General features: G+C 33.7%; 1 protein-coding gene and 1 long non-coding RNA gene across 2 annotated transcripts in view; one reads left to right on the top strand and one right to left on the bottom strand.

Annotated features, from left to right (window-relative positions):
• The window catches only part of LOC136838542 (uncharacterized), a 228987-nt gene that overhangs the window by 47598 nt on the left and 165125 nt on the right, over positions 1-16264 (top strand). The gene's annotated exons all lie outside the window — the stretch shown is intronic.
• The window catches only part of LOC136838541 (uncharacterized), a 73632-nt gene continuing 58737 nt past the window's right edge, over positions 1370-16264 (bottom strand). Inside the window, exons 2-8 of the mRNA XM_067103648.1 lie at positions 11692-11810; positions 11210-11394; positions 10596-10737; positions 9119-9243; positions 7745-7843; positions 6876-7082; positions 1370-5435 (exon numbers count right to left, since the gene is read on the bottom strand). Coding sequence (XP_066959749.1) covers positions 5319-5435; positions 6876-7082; positions 7745-7843; positions 9119-9243; positions 10596-10737; positions 11210-11394; positions 11692-11810 — 994 coding nt within the window. The 3' untranslated portion in view covers positions 1370-5318. The remainder of the gene's footprint in view (positions 5436-6875; positions 7083-7744; positions 7844-9118; positions 9244-10595; positions 10738-11209; positions 11395-11691; positions 11811-16264) is intronic.

Below are 16264 nucleotides of genomic sequence, written 5' to 3'. Positions count from 1 at the left end.
GAAACAGGATTTGACTTTCTTAAAATTCATGCAATTAGGTCATGAATATTGAATCAAAGACATAAGGATTTGAAGAGTACATTCTTGTCTTGGATAGTTCATCTTGTGATCACCATTAAAATGCTATTTTAGTACTTTCTCCCAAGAGTTTATTTTCTTGATTTGCAGAAGACACTTGTATTGTGATCTTTAGGGTTAAGTATCTTTACCTGTTATCAAGACAAAAAAAGCTCTAGAATTAGATTTTGATTTCTTTGCTTTTCTCTTCCATTATGTTTATTTTACTCAAGAGCAATAACCCTTAAGCCTTCAGTCAGCTTACTGGAGGCATTATGTTACTTTTTTTTCCACTATGTTTTATACTTGTATCCAAGATACAAAGAATAAATGATCTGTCCAAGGTGGAGTCCCACTTCCAGAGGAACATGACAGTAGGCCTCATGAAGAGCTGCCCTAGGAGATCCTCTTGGAAATACTCGACTTATTGTCTTTGATACTGCCAGTCCACTAAGACTGGGTCCAGCAAGGAGAGCTAACCAAAGTATTTCACTTTGGTTAACCACATCACCTACTTGAATTCTATTGGTGACGAGGCATGCCCTTCAACTTCACCTTCCATCATGTTTTGAGAGCAATAAAATTTGTATGTACAGTAATGCTGCTGTAGGGTCACCGAACAAAGATCAGTTAAGAACATGAAAAAATGGGAGGGGTTAGATGAAAGACAAGAAAGCTTAGCTGATTTAGCTTTGGCAGCTACCTAACTTGATTAATGAAGTTTGGACTTCATAATTGCCTGCTGAGCCCTCACCCCACAACAAGGGACTACATGTCTTGGGTGTGTGTAAACCGTATTATCATTGTTATCAGTAAATGTGATAAATGGTTTAACCAGACTACTAAGGTAGCATTCTTGATCTTGTAGGACTAGGACTAGCCAAAGGGATTAGATCTTTTCTAATAAATTACAGTTTAATAATTTAACAGTTGGATAACCTTAAAAGTTTTGAAGATTCTGACAGTTTTTTTTCTATGATTTCTATCCAGTACTTAATATTTGTTCTGGTTGATGACATACTTGAAGTTGGTCATAAAGGTGGATACATTTAACACAAGTCTTGGAAAGTGGTGGTATTTTTTTATGACTTGCATTTAATCAGGATATTTTGCCTGAGTAGTTTCTTCACTCCTTGCAAGTAAGAGTTAGGGGACAGACATACCCCTGTGTATTGCAGTTTCTCAAGAATACTTAGTGTTATGCACCCGGATTCAGTACCCTAAGGGCTGTCAATCTGTCATGATCAGACTCAGTCCTGCACATAATTTAACTATGCTATGCAACCAAATCAGGAAGAAGAAAACATACATAAAGCCTTTAAGCTATCTATTTTTTGCAGTTATAAAAAGTCTGTGTTTTACAAAAAATATTTCTCATACATAACATTATCCTACCAGTTAACGCATACAAAAGTATTACTGCCTCGTCATCATGGTAAGCTATACTGTAATTATATTCTACATCAATTCTTTAAGTAATCATGTTCAAAAGTCTTTACAAATATGATAATACAATAAGGCAAAGGACAACACTGTGTTACGAAAGCAGACGGCAATGTAGACTTATAACAAAAAGGTTTGCTGCAAAATGATAAATTGCAAAAGAAAAACTTAATCACTACAATTCGTGCATCTTTTCAAAATAAAAAAAAGCACATTTTTAAAATCACCTTGCTATAGATGAAGGGAGGAAATAAAACAAAAAGTCAAAGTCTGTGCAAAAAATCCTCAACGAAAGAAAGATGGGTATAAAATAAGTTTTGAAAATCATAGATTTGTAGTCTAAGTCAGTATTGCTGATGGAATACTTAAATTCTCATAAATTTTTACAGGTAGATTCACACGCTTTTGCAGTAGAACAAATAAAAGTTTTAAGATTCTTTTTCACCTTTCTCTAAAGATTGCTATTAGTGTAGGTTTCAATCACAATTTTGAGTGCATTACATATCGTATTTATCAACCTAGCACCAGTGAAATCTTCATCTTCTCTTTCCATTGAAAATGTTACCGTAAATTTTTAATCCCTAACTTTTCCACATCGTGGTCTAGAAAGGCCACTATAAACACTGTTGTACAGTATCAGTATACTGTATCAAATATATATAGGTACTGTGATTTTTAGAAACTAGTTGTACTGCATTTCTCGTCTGTTGTGTGAAAACTTTATCCAAAACTGCTCAGAATATTTCTTCCATCTAGCAAGTAATGAGAATAAATTCTTCTTAATGATCAGAAGTAAATGATACTTTTAACAGCAGATCATCTTTGAACAAATGCTATTGTTATACAGTACTTGTATTTTTGAATGAGTATACAGTACTGTAGTATGCATAATTGTATGTCATATCTCATGAACTACCCTTTAATCATTTTATTTAAAATCATGAATGTACAAAGTTCTCATTTAGACTGCTTTTGAAGAAAAAATACAGCTGACTTTTTCCTATTCAGTGGTTTAAGCAAACAGGTAGAATATTGAAATATGACACTAGAACTAACATCCTTGAGTAGATCCACATAATTTGGCAAAATAATTTCTTCAAGAGCACAATCTTTCCCTGGCTTTTCTGTACACTTTGTAGCATACCATTCATGAAATAATGCTATCGTACAGTAATGCAAACCATGGAAATAAAAATGCCAAATCAGTTAAAATTGAAACTGACAAAGTATTATGCATACATAGACATATGATGTTATAGTTAAAATTAATGAAGAACCAGGCTTTTGTTGGTAGTCTATAACCGTAAGACTGAGATAATACAGTTCAAAACCCATGTATACAGTAAAACCTTTGTTCAGTAAAAACCTTGCATACAAAATCAAAATTTTGTGTGAAAAATACAGAGCAGTGGAGGTTGAAAAGCAAATTAGGTCCAAACTTTTAAGAGCTAAACTTATTAACCTCCTTGAGTGTTCGTTTACTGTAACCATGGACACAATATAAACATACAATACCTCTCTTTATTTTACTATACCAAGGTGGGACTTAAACTGACAGCCTTTTGGTTGCATGCCCAACACTAAATTTGACTTACTACAGAGCTCAAAAACCAGAGAGGTGGCAAACTTTATATCCAACAAAATATGTAAATTTTGTAACAGTAACGCTATGAATATATTAAAAAAAATAAAAAGAATACACATAAAAGCATTTACATCACAAAGCTCTGCAGCTTAGTAGAGAAGAGCTGGATATGTTATGCAGAGGTTAGGTAATACATGTACATTTAAATGCTAACCAGGGTGGGCAGGTAATCTGTTGACAAGGATCTGTATTGGCTTGAAGCTGATGTGAATGAGTTCAGACGCAGAAAAACACAAAAACTGAGGCTCACAAGTTTTATTACCATTGAATGGTAAAACCAGGCCACCTGTGTCACTCTTAGTCTTCTTACTTGACACATGAATAAAGTCATGATGACTATCCCATCTACATACCAATTCTTAAAATGGACGTCTTTCAAGGCTGAACTTTTAAAAATGAATTAATACATAAATAAATAGAGTTACAGAAGTTTAAATCCTTCAAACCAATGCCATTTTATTACACAGAAGAAAAATAAAGCTTTTAAATGTTAAACCCTTTTTATAAGACTAATGGGAAGATAAAATATTCAGAAGTAACTAACATAAGCATGGAATAATGCTGTTAGCTGTAGCCAGTGAGAAGCTTCTAACTGGCTTGTGCAAAGCTGTAAAAATAAATTCTGTTACAAAGTGATAAAAGGAATGGCATTTGCAGTATACATTTAGAGTACCAAAAACTCATTAATTCTTCTTCGCCAACAAAAGTTATTAGAAAACACAAAAATGATTAAGTGTAACAATAAGTGTAAAAATATCACGTGGACCACAATTATTTACCTCCAATTAATAGAAATAAAAGTTACTGAGAAGTAGAAAAGTCCATGAGATAATTCAGTTACACAAACAGAAATAAATCATACAAAAGTGTTAAATTCTCGTCAGGGTTTAGAGATGAGAAATACCATTATCAATCCCTCAGGAAGACATTTTGATAAAGGGTGAAAGGTATCACTTGCAAAACCTGTATCACATTGTAAGGATTATGTACTGCAATTATGGGTAGAGATGTAAAGGAAAGGTTATACATGAATATGCTCACCTGTACTAAAATACAGATGAAAAGAAACATTATTCCTCATAATATTTTCAATGGTTTAAGTTCAAATATTACCTTCTGTGACTACAAACCTTCATCATATGAGATCTAATGAACTGTAATGCTGATTCATTCAACATTTATAGAAAATACTCTATGGCATATGCCAATAAATAATAAATATAGATAGATACAAATTGAAAGCACAAATTCTCATGAAATGTTAATCGATATGATAAATCGTATCTCCAGGACCATGTACTTTCAAGCATTGTACTACATGGCTTTTATGTAAGATTCTCACAAAAGGTCAACATATACATCATCTGGATGACTAACAATCATTGCATGATAGTATAGAATCATTACTTTTCTGAAGAAGAACAAAAAAAAAAAAATGTTAAGGCACATGTGGAAAAGCAATACAGCTTCCCTTCATATTTTCAAGTTTGGTACATATATATAATTAAAAGCTTTTGCCTATCACCATAACAGAAAAATATTTTTAGTGCACAAACATATGTCTCCCTTAATTGCAAAAATAGAAAACTATGCTCAAAATGACATCTGTGAGTCACACTATTACAGTATAAGGGCACCAAAGTAAGGAAAACACGAAACAAACCTATAACCAAAATGCAATTTGGTGTAACAAAAGATCTGGATTACTACGATGCAAATTTAGCATTTAAAGACTTTTAGACACTCGCATGTTTGTGTGCTGCAACTCCAGATAAAAAATAGAATGAGAAACGCCGGGACGTGCTTTAAGGCAAAAACCATAAGACATGGCACTTTCATACTATATACATAACTTTATGTACTTAAAACAGCACATATGGAACAATCTTTCTACAATTTGATGACATCACATAAAAATGAACATCCAAAATGCTCAAATCTTTGGCAAGAGGGATACAGTCAGATTTCTTTTAAAAATTACTCTCTACATTGCAGCTCATTCCTGACTGAATTCCATTCATTAACAAAGCAAGACAAGTAGATTCGATCTCAATTAACTGCCACTCATTACCATATGATGATAATTGTGGCTCTATACTGAGCAAACCAGTACAATTCTTTCCACTGACTTTTATACATACCAATAACACTACCTAGGTCACGATGCTAACTCTCATATGACTTGATAAAGTTTGACTTCTGAGGTTTCACTCTGAAAATCAAAGGGTGCTGTGATGTTGGGATCATGGGGTGGGACTTCTCTGACCCATTCCTGAAGACGGAAACCACACTGAAAGAATAAGATATGCAAGTTATTACTTTTTAATTTAATGTGCTGGAATTCGACTTTATCTTTTTCTTCTCCATTAAAATTATAACAACTTAAATATTCTTTAGTAATTTGACTAAGCATCACAGTTAAATTTTTACAGCTCATAGGTGTGAAATTTTATATGTAAAAATGTGTTAGTACAACACTGCACAAACAAAATAATTTAAGTGAACCAAAACTGACTATTGCATTATTATGATATTCAAAATTCAGTGACCCATGCAATACTATACCAAAACTGACTATTGCATTATTATGATATTCAAAATTCAGTGACCCATGCAATACTATACCAAAACTCCTCTTTGCCATTAAACATCTTGTATAAAAAAAATAATAATACAAAACAGTATGCATACTTTAAACTATCTTTATCATCATCATCACCCAAAATATGAATAATTTAAAATTAAAATCCATTTTTATATAAACCTATTATTATGACTTAGTGCAATTATGGTCCTCTATCTGCTAGTTGATAGAATTACACATGCATTATATATGGATCCTGGTTATTATCAACAAATACTTTAACCAGCTACAAACTTAAAATTCATAATTATGATAGGACTTAATAAATATAAATGTTAGATTTTTTTAAAATAAAGAACAACTTAAATATTTAACAATTGGACAAATATGTTTATTTATGAGTTGCTTGCACTTTGGGATTGGGTCATGTTGGTTTTCATCAACTATCAATGAGTCACACGAGTAAGACCACTTTGAAGACATTACTCCATTGCGCCCCTTTTAGAATGGACACCACAATCCAGTAACTGGTTAATCTGCTATTATCATATACATTATCATATTTTATGAAGCCACTGTATTTTGGAAGAACCCCAGTAAAAGAATACCAATTATGCCTACTGTATGCCATGAGTGACACACTGTAGATGGCACTCCAGATTCTTTGCAGTGACTTTGACCTACAGTTGCATTGCTTTCACCCTTCAACGTTTCATTCTCTTGAGTCTCTTCCCACCTGTCTGTCCAACTTCCTCAACTTGACCTTGCTTCTATTTTCACTTTTCCACCAAGATCAAATTCTTTGCTTCAGTCATATGAGAAGCTACAATTATGACTGTATTAATGTTAAGGTACTTTAAAATGATGCTTATCCTTGAGAACAATCTTTAGTAAATTCTTAGTGTGTTAGCCATCAGTATACCAAATGATAAGTTATAGTAAGGTAGTGGTTTGTATTTCCAACAAGTACACATACTTTTAGAATGGGAGGTATCACTAAAGAATTCAATCATGGAATCTCACTCATGTTAATCAAATACAAATGTATTCCAGCAAGTTCATTTGTTCAGACTACCTTAAAAGCATGTTCAGATACCTGAAAAGCATGCCAGTAATGTAAAGAAAATTCACATTGAGAATACATACCTCTACATACTGTAATGAGTCCTCTAAAGCAGGTATGGTCACAAGTAGGCAGCCTTTTTTGGTATTTGAACGAAGGAATGCCCATACACGAGCCTGGACACTGGCTGGCATGAAGAACTCAAAAACATTGTTAAGAATTATGATGTCAGCTGCACGTACCACTTCACCTTGTTCTTGGATATCTCCTGCAATTACCTGAATTCGATCCTGTAAATACAAAGTATGTATTTCAGTCAACACATTAATGAAATTTTCAAGGGCCATCTTGAAATGTTTTTAAAATTATTATGCATACATATTACTGTAGTTGAGATCAAGTATAAAATTATTGGTGACCATCATTGGGTTACAGTATTTGTTTTACAAATGGCAAGCCCAATCAGAGTCTTTAAAAATATAAAATAACAACAGAACAGTTACATACAGTATTAACAATGTAGCAATACAACAATTATAGTGAACATGGTGGCCAACTTCAATACTGATTTCCCCATTATAATAAAGATGTCATATTCCTGTGGTAGTTTTGGTCTTTTTAATATACAGCAGATTCATCACACCAAAACAGTTTTGTTTATCCCTTACAACTAGCTTTAGTGATGGCTAAATTAGTATTTACAGGAATGACCATCTTGAATGCAATATAAAATATTGATCAGTGCAAATATATGTACATCATCAGCAAGTGAAATATGGCTAGATAGACAATAACAAAACAAGCATATATTGTAGAGGGATGAAATGTTTGTGATCCTCAATACCAAAAATATTCATGATGGAAAGTACAAAAAAAAAAAAAAAAAAATTCTTGATTTTGGCACATTCTAAATAGCAATAATAGAAAAGTAAAGAAATAATCCAGTGCTTACTTGGAACTGATATTTGTTAATTATTGTTTGCTGAACTTGGCATAAGTCTTGGTTAACTTCGACTCCAACTATTCTCTGGCATTTTGTATATACATGAGCCTGAAAAAGAAAAGGAGAGAACATTATTACCATACAATTATTGTTGTAGCTCAAGGCTAATTACTCCCATATCAATTTAGATGTCTAATAAGTTTCTTCGGTCATCTTCCATATCAATTTAGATGTCTAATAAATTTCTTCAGTCATATAAAAGAATTAACTGTTTACTTAATAACAGCATAGATTGGTCAGATGGTGCTGAATAAACACATTTCCTGACATCTTTTCGCCTTTTGCCACCAGTTTCCACTAAGTAGCCAATAGTGGTGGTATAACCAAAGATGCTCATGTTGTCATCATGCAGCCAAAGATAGGTATTTTTCTTGTGTAGAAGAATAGCCAATCCAATATATTCCCAACCAACAATAACATGTTAAATCAGTGCAACAGAACCATGAATGATTAGTGGTAGAAGAATAATTTTTTAGCACAGGCTAGGTCTATAGCAAGCTGGCTAGTCTTATTTTAGCCAAAACTATGGAACTATTGTTCTATTAGCATACAGTTCTCATTGATAAATTTAATGTATTTACAATAATGATAGTTCGGTATATTCACCTACTATTTGAATTGAGAAAAATGAGTTTAAGAGAGTAAAACATTTTAGCCTGCGTAACATAAGCACTTTGTGATACCCTTACTGGTGACATGGCATTACATTGGCAAAAAATATATATTTTTTTTGTGACAGGACCTTTAACAAGGGCAGGTGTAAGGAATGTCCTGAAATGGGTATAAATTAAAACAAAAATACTATAAGAGGATGTAAATAGAAAAACCATCAACAGCCATAGTAATATAGTTCCATGGAAACAGCAATAACAGGCGTAATGGCACAGTCTAATGTGCGGCACATAAAGTGTTGGGCCCATATGGGTACATAGCTGATAATGTTAAGGGACATGAACAAAAGAAATTATAGAGAGAAGGCAGTAAACCCTCTGTGTGGCAGTAATCTCATGCACAGGCTTTCTTACAGAAACGGCCTTGGCCTGGGGTAAAGGTAAAGGCTTTTGTTTACCCATCAATATGCTTTTGCATTTAAAAATAAACTGAGTCATTCTTTTACTGTATGTATTTACATCATTCATTCAATTCTAAATCATACAGTCTCACCATATACTGTATACTTTACTTTCACTCACATGTTTTAGAAAGAAACAAGTGAACTTTGAATGAGTTATGAATACCACAAACTACTCTTTTAAGTAATAAATTTTCTTCACCATTTTCACCCATGACAAGTTTAAATTAGATGACATGTATCATACTCACCCCATATAACACAGCACCTAGTCTAGAGCCAATGTCAAGTAATATAGTGTCTTCTGGTATGGGTGGCAGCAAAGCTCGAAAAATATAGGCTAATCTTTCTCTTGAAGCAGAATGGCTGATGTATGCTGAAAAGAACAGAGTTGTTTTAGTACTTTTATACCCCCAGCACAGTACATGTAATGTTTGTATGTGAATATAAATATTTAGTTAAGTACAAAATGGCCTTAACTATCATAAATATTGTATACCCTATGAATACTGAGAAGGTACTTTTATGTATCCTGAAGACTTACAATATACACTAGTAGGGGCAAATATTAGTGTACTTTAATTTTTTAAAGTAGACTGTATTTTTATTAAGTATTTATATAAATAAGTAATAATATTTTTATACAGTATTATAGTACTGTTAGCAACTGAAGACTTCAACTTGCTAAGTACCCCATGTGAATTAAGTATACTCAATGATGGATGGTACAAGAAATGTAAAAATATATATGCACCTCTTGCATGTTTGTTGTCCATCATTGATGTCAATTTTACTTCTTTACTTTTTCAATTTTTTTATGACTGTTACTAACAATTTCTGTAAAAGAGCTACAGGCTGCATACGATAAACAGTATGTACAGTATCAGTGATGGTTTTGTACAAGAAAAATTAATTTTAAACAAATAACTTGTCCAATCTTCAGGTCTAAGTTTCTTCATAAATGATTCCATATCAAAACTGGGAATTAGTTCATAAGCACATATCTCTTCATCATTTCACAGAATTTTTCTAACCAGCATTGTTTTTCTTCTATGTTATCATTAACCTATCCCTCCTTTTGATAGGTATTTTCTTCTTTTCACCCACGGTCATTTTATTTATAATTCTGTGAGTTACCCTAACTGAATGCATGGGCTTAATACATGTATTAAGCCATGAATTCAGTCAAATAACTGGGAAAAATTAGTATTAAACCCTATAAAATATTTCTAATTCGATAACAGTAGAAAAGTGTTATATGCTTTTGAGTGTCAACGTCTACTGTCAAAAGCTTTTTGCTGTTGACAGCATGTAAGTGTCACCGTTGTCCTATTGTTGAAAGTTTTTGAGTCTGAACATTGTCCTACAGTTCAAAGATTTTGATATCAATTTTGTCCTGTTGCTGAAAGCTTATGAGAGTCAACATTGTCTTACCATAGAAAGCTTTCAAGTCTCAACATTGTCCTTCAGTTCAAAGTTTTTGGTGTCAGCTTTTTCATCTGTTAAAACCTTTCAAGTTTCAACTATTTTATCATATAAGAAAAATAACTAACCCAAAAATATTTGAATTATCCAACTGGTAACTCACGAACTTAAATGACAACCAAAAAATCAACAACATATCAGGAAAAAGCTACAATAAGAATCCCTACAAAACACCTGCCCAGAAAGTGTTTAGGAGTGCCAAAACCTCCTGCAAGCTAAAACTACTTGGCAGAACTAACTCACTTATTGGTTGTGTGTTATGTGAAGAACAGTCCACACAGTAATTTCTTGCTAGCTCTCCAGTATCACATAGCTCGTCGACCATGTCTTCATCATAAAGAAATGCATCAACGTGGAGTGTGTGTGTTGGATCACAGTCTGCATTCTGGAAAGACAAAAGACAAATTGAAATAACAGTTGGTTTCCCACACCAAAGACAGACATATCGTAATTTGTATGCACCAATAACTTACACACTCACATGGTTTATGATGACGTTATAAAATCAAGCAACCTAAATTTGATGGTTCAGTAACAATTATAAGTTTTTTATGAAGATGAATTATTTGAGAGGTAATAAACGTAACATTACATTTTTTACTATGGTGAAAAAAAATTTCTGTAAACTGAGAACAGGGTAATGAGTCTGACATCATATTATTCATAACACACTGAAAAACTGCACTTAAATTACAAACTGAAAAACTGCACTTAAATTACAAACAGTGTGAATTGCAAGGAAAACCAAATGATTTTAATAACATTATCATAATCAGCAGTTTACAGTAATAAATCACAAGTTGATAAAATTGTTCTCATTATAATTACTGTATATTACTATATACACTAGTACATACTTCTCCAACAGATGGGAAAGTGATCTGTTCTGATGGCAAAATGGCATTCAGCGGCATAATCTCCCTCAAGTCATCAGCAATCTTACGCAGCTTTAAATCTCCTGAGTTATGATCAGGAGTGCAAGCCTGGACCAGTTGTGGAGGTGGACAGGGAGGTGGACACACCATCAGTGTTGGTGGTGGAACTGCAAGAACCAAAATGTTATCACTCTGAAAGTAGCTACTATGAGAAAAAAATTTTCACCATCTGATGAAGTTACTGCGAGGAAAAAATTTTCACCATCTGATAAACTGCTAAACTTAAAGACTACAAAAATCACCAAATTTTACAAAACTATTTCAACTTGCCTCTATCAAGATCTCTGGTACTGTAGGAGATTTCCATGGATAATTTTAATCAAAGAGAATACTGTACAAATAACATACAAAACTATAACTATTAGGAAAAGTATTATCTAGGAGAATATCTAAAATCATCTTACCTCCTCTAATGAATGTGTCATCTACCCAGGCCAGGAAAGCTTTACGTGTTTCAGGCTGTGGAATTTGCTGCAGTACTGCCAGGAATGCCTCCTGCGCTCCTTTTAGGTCCATACTCCACCTGCAAAGTCATCAAAAGGCACAAATCTTAATATGTACTAATGAAATTATTTATGAAACACTGTTTTCAATCTTGAGATTCAATTTGTGTGCAAAACAGATGTTTAAATAGAAAAACCTAATGAAATTTTAAGACACTGTAATAGACCCATCATCGTCATTCACATTTACTTGGTTCAGTTTTCCTTATACAGGATTCATTTTCTGATGAGTCCTTCTCATTCTCTCGTATCTTGTGTATTTTTTGCCAGGATTCACTTCTGGACTGTTCCTTCATAGATACCCTTTATGATTTTTTTAGGGGGGCCTTCCAACTGGTCAGCATCCTGCCATTTTTATAACAGATTGCAGTCTTTTCTTTGCTTCTCACCAAACCATCAGAGTCCGTATTCTTGTATCTAAAAACCACATCTCTCTGCTATCATCCAAGTGCACCCCAGAATTGAACGTCAGCAATTTGCATTCATATCTCAGAATCTTCATTTTTTGGAGGTGTCCTATTTCTGCTGCATACAGAAGCACAGGAATTTTATTCTCATCACATCTGGTTGCTTTGTTAACTAATACTGTGCTAAACTGTTGATACTTTTATTACATTGCAGTTATGCATTGTAGTGTATTATACGAGTATCCCCTAAACTTCTCAGATGCGATAGGGGTCTAGCTTTTTGATAAATGGCAATGTAGCCTACATTTGGACATTTAAGATATCCCATAACCAACTGTAATTCCATGTAATTTTTAGCCAAAGCTAAGCTGTAACTTACATTTATTATTCAGTTTATGACATTTATCTTGAAAATGCATCAATTCAAAAAAAGGTGGGGTAGTAAAACACAATACAGCCTCATCATCATAACAAACCTGTTAAGTGAAGAAATCTGATAAGTTGAAGGGCTACTTAATCTATTTTGCTAATTACTGTATTTTAAGTTTTCATATATTTGATTTTTAAAATAAATGGTATAATTGTTAAAATAAATGGTACCATAGCCACACATACATACTTTAAAAATATATGGTTCATTATTGGACACATTTTTCAGTTTACAATGCGACTGAAGGGACCTTGGAATTAATTACTCACTCTTACAAAGGCCAACTGTGAGTATTTTATTAGTGTATAATGATTGACTTGTGTTTTCCTCACTGCTCACAGGAATGTCTGTCAGAAATGTTGAGCATTCTGACTGATCAGTTGATTAATGAAAATCCTTCTCAGCTCAGGGGAGGTCTGAATAGTGGCATTGATTGCATTCATATGCAAAACAAGCAATAAGAAGGATGTCAGACTAGCCTAAGTCTGCATATATTAACATTAAAAACTGAACAAACATAGTACAGTAGTTAGAAAAAGAACTGTGGATATGATACAGCACAAGAAAGTTATGGAACAATGATGTAAAAATTGAATTTAGTGTATACCTGTACTATTTACCCCATACATAAATAATAATTCTAATTTTCATCACAAAATCTAAGTCATGATGTACATCAGACACACCCTTGTTCATATTCTGGAAGCATAAGAGATTCATGAATTTTGAAAGAAAAAATCAACAGCCACTCACAACCAGTGTTACAACTCAACAGCTAGAAATAAATTCAGATGAAAACCGATTCTCCAAAATGAATTATGCAGTATGCGCTAACATTTATTTACTGCTACCAATCGCTGGTGTCCAATTAAGGAGTGTGACACTCAACGAGGAGCAATAAATGTCATCTGATTTATACTTCCATTTTATCAAAGTCAATGGAATGATAATAGCATTGGTAAGCCAGTTGACAGTGCATGTTTTTTACTACTGTACCTGTTAGTAGATCTTTTGTGTTTAGAGAAAGAGATAGAAGGGTGGAGTTTATACTGAGTAATTAAAAAAATTCAGCTGAAAAATTGTTAAATACAAAAACAATAAGTTAGCCTAGATTTACGTATTGAGCTATGTCTGGCAAAGTCAGCTTATGCTAATACACCAGGTTTGCAAATTTCACCTAACCTAAACTCATGTAAGGTAGTTTTAGTTGAAGGGGGGTTTGCAAATGGAAACCCGATAAGGTAAACTGTGTAGAACTAAAAAAAACCCACTTGACCTAGTGATACAAGTGCGATCTTCTTTAATGTAACACCTATTACTGTAGTTTTTTCTTTCTATCATTTCAATCGCAAATACTGTACTTTTCTTGTGCAGTACTGATTTTCATCATATAAGTATGATTACCAAGATACCAATATGAAGCAGAAATTATAATTTTTCTTTGTTTACTTATAGCCCAATACTTATTATAAAGTAGTTTTTGAGTTATAGTTGAATGAGTTGTCATCTGTTCATCTTTTTCATAGTAACAGCTGTTTGACCAGAACTGACTTAAAGCATATAATTAAAGTTTTTTTGATTGAGACACTTGTGAATCTGGTAACCAGTTCTGATAGAAATAAATAATTCACTAGTAAAGGCCCCTTCTCTAGCAGCCCAATAATAATACCATATCAGTTAAACTGAAATGAGAACTACAGCAAATTGAAAGGAAAAGTCTGTGAACTGCACATAATAATCAACAACGATAATTACAGGGACCCATCTTGTCCTAATTTACAGTTCCTCATATTACCTGACTCTTGCCTGATTAGTGTAGTGAATGCTTTAAGGTTGTAATCTAAAAAAAAATAAACAGATAGCAGATTAGACTAAATACCTTCTGGGAATTAATAGCAAAGCATATGGCAACTTGTCAACAAACAAAATTTATTTCTACTTCATACCATTGTCTTGTTGGGTATTCATTTTCAATGATAGTTATGTCTGTAGAGTAAATAGAGTAAAAGTTTTTGCAAAAGATGAGATGGATTTGCAACAGATGAGATGGAAAGACAGGTACAGTTCAGAAAACATTTCACTGATTATAGACAACTTGCACAGTAACTACCCTCTCTTGTCTCCCAGTCTCTGGATGATTCCTGCTTGCTTGCAGAGATGACAAGCGTTATTGCCGACTAGCCTAGTGGATAAGCCTACAGTATAAATAGTAAATAAAGCATGGCCTAGTTACTTGGCAGATCGCTTCAAAATTAACATGCTAATTCAAAAATCAAAATCTCACTGCAAGCAAAGCTATCGGAAAACGGTTCACAGCAGAGTATCCACAGAAAAATGTGGAGGTGTAGGGTAGATATATTTAAATTCTATCAGCATCAAGAGTCAGCAGAGAAGTATAAGAGGTCATAATCATAGTATATTTTGGGGAAACAACAGAAACAAGGTTAGGCGAACTTACGTGTTGCAGCATAGAACTGCAGGCTAGGCTACTTTACGTCCCAGAAATTATTAAAGAATCAGTTTTAAACAAATTTTAGAACCGATATGACCCAAACACTCGAATTATCAAGTGATTGGCAACACAACTCCGGGAATCTGTGATTACCTGAAGAAAACATAAACGGTAACACCTGTACTGGACCATACCACAAGCGGCACACGTTGCCTTTCCAACGAGAGTACGATGATCAGCTGATCGGATGTAAACAAACTTATCAAAAAGAAGCGCCAGAAGCGTAAAGTTCATTCATTGTTTGAACTGAGCAGTGGATAACAGCAAATGTGTTAGAAAAATATTGTATAAGACAAAATTTGCGAATTAATAATGTAGCAGTTAATTGGGGTCAAAATATCGCGTTTTATATAGGATTGTTCTTGGTACATGTAACCGCAACAATTTGAACAAATCTACAGATACAGATTCAGTCTGCAGATGACCACACAATTGCTATTTTTGTCCCCCGAGACTAAAGGAAATTTCTTTAAAAAAAGGAATAATGTATTAAAGAAAAGAAAACCTAAAGTTTTTTATCCGGACGGATTGAATCAAACCGGCCTGGTAATTCCAGAATATGGAGGTGGCCGCCCAACGCAATTGCACTAGTAATTGCAAACATACGCCACCGCACCTACAGTATAGTGTAGATGAGGGGCGTCGTTTCAGATTTTTGTTGGGGGGGGGAGCAAAGACGATTTGGCGAGCCTAATCACCCGTTTTTTTTTGTGAGCTATTTTAGGTGCTTTTTGAAGCACATAAATTAGATAGATAGATATAAGTTAATGTGATGATACTTTTGAATTTCGTGGGAATAATGGAAAACCAGCTGCTGTTACTTCATTGGGCCTGGGGAGTGATGGGGGGGTAGGGAAGTTGAGGCTTGGGGGGGGCAACTTGAGTCTTGAGGGGGGCAGTTGCCCGTCCCAGCCCCCCCTAAATGACGCCCCTGGTGTAGATCACAAAACGTTACATTGTCTGTATCTGTGCATTGCATTCTCGTCTCGAAAAGAACAATATTTGTGTTTATCCAAATGCATAACGGCATTAGTTAACTCTTCAGTCATAGAAAGTGAATTGTATACATACTTGTAAATTGTTTATTGTTTATTTTTTGAAGACCCTAATTGTGTTTACAGTTTA

Source organism: Macrobrachium rosenbergii, chromosome 5 (genome assembly GCF_040412425.1).
Source record: "Macrobrachium rosenbergii isolate ZJJX-2024 chromosome 5, ASM4041242v1, whole genome shotgun sequence".
Lineage (NCBI taxonomy): Eukaryota > Metazoa > Arthropoda > Malacostraca > Decapoda > Palaemonidae > Macrobrachium > Macrobrachium rosenbergii.
Note: the sequence above shows the minus strand (reverse complement) of the source record. Positions and strands in the feature narration are given on the sequence as shown.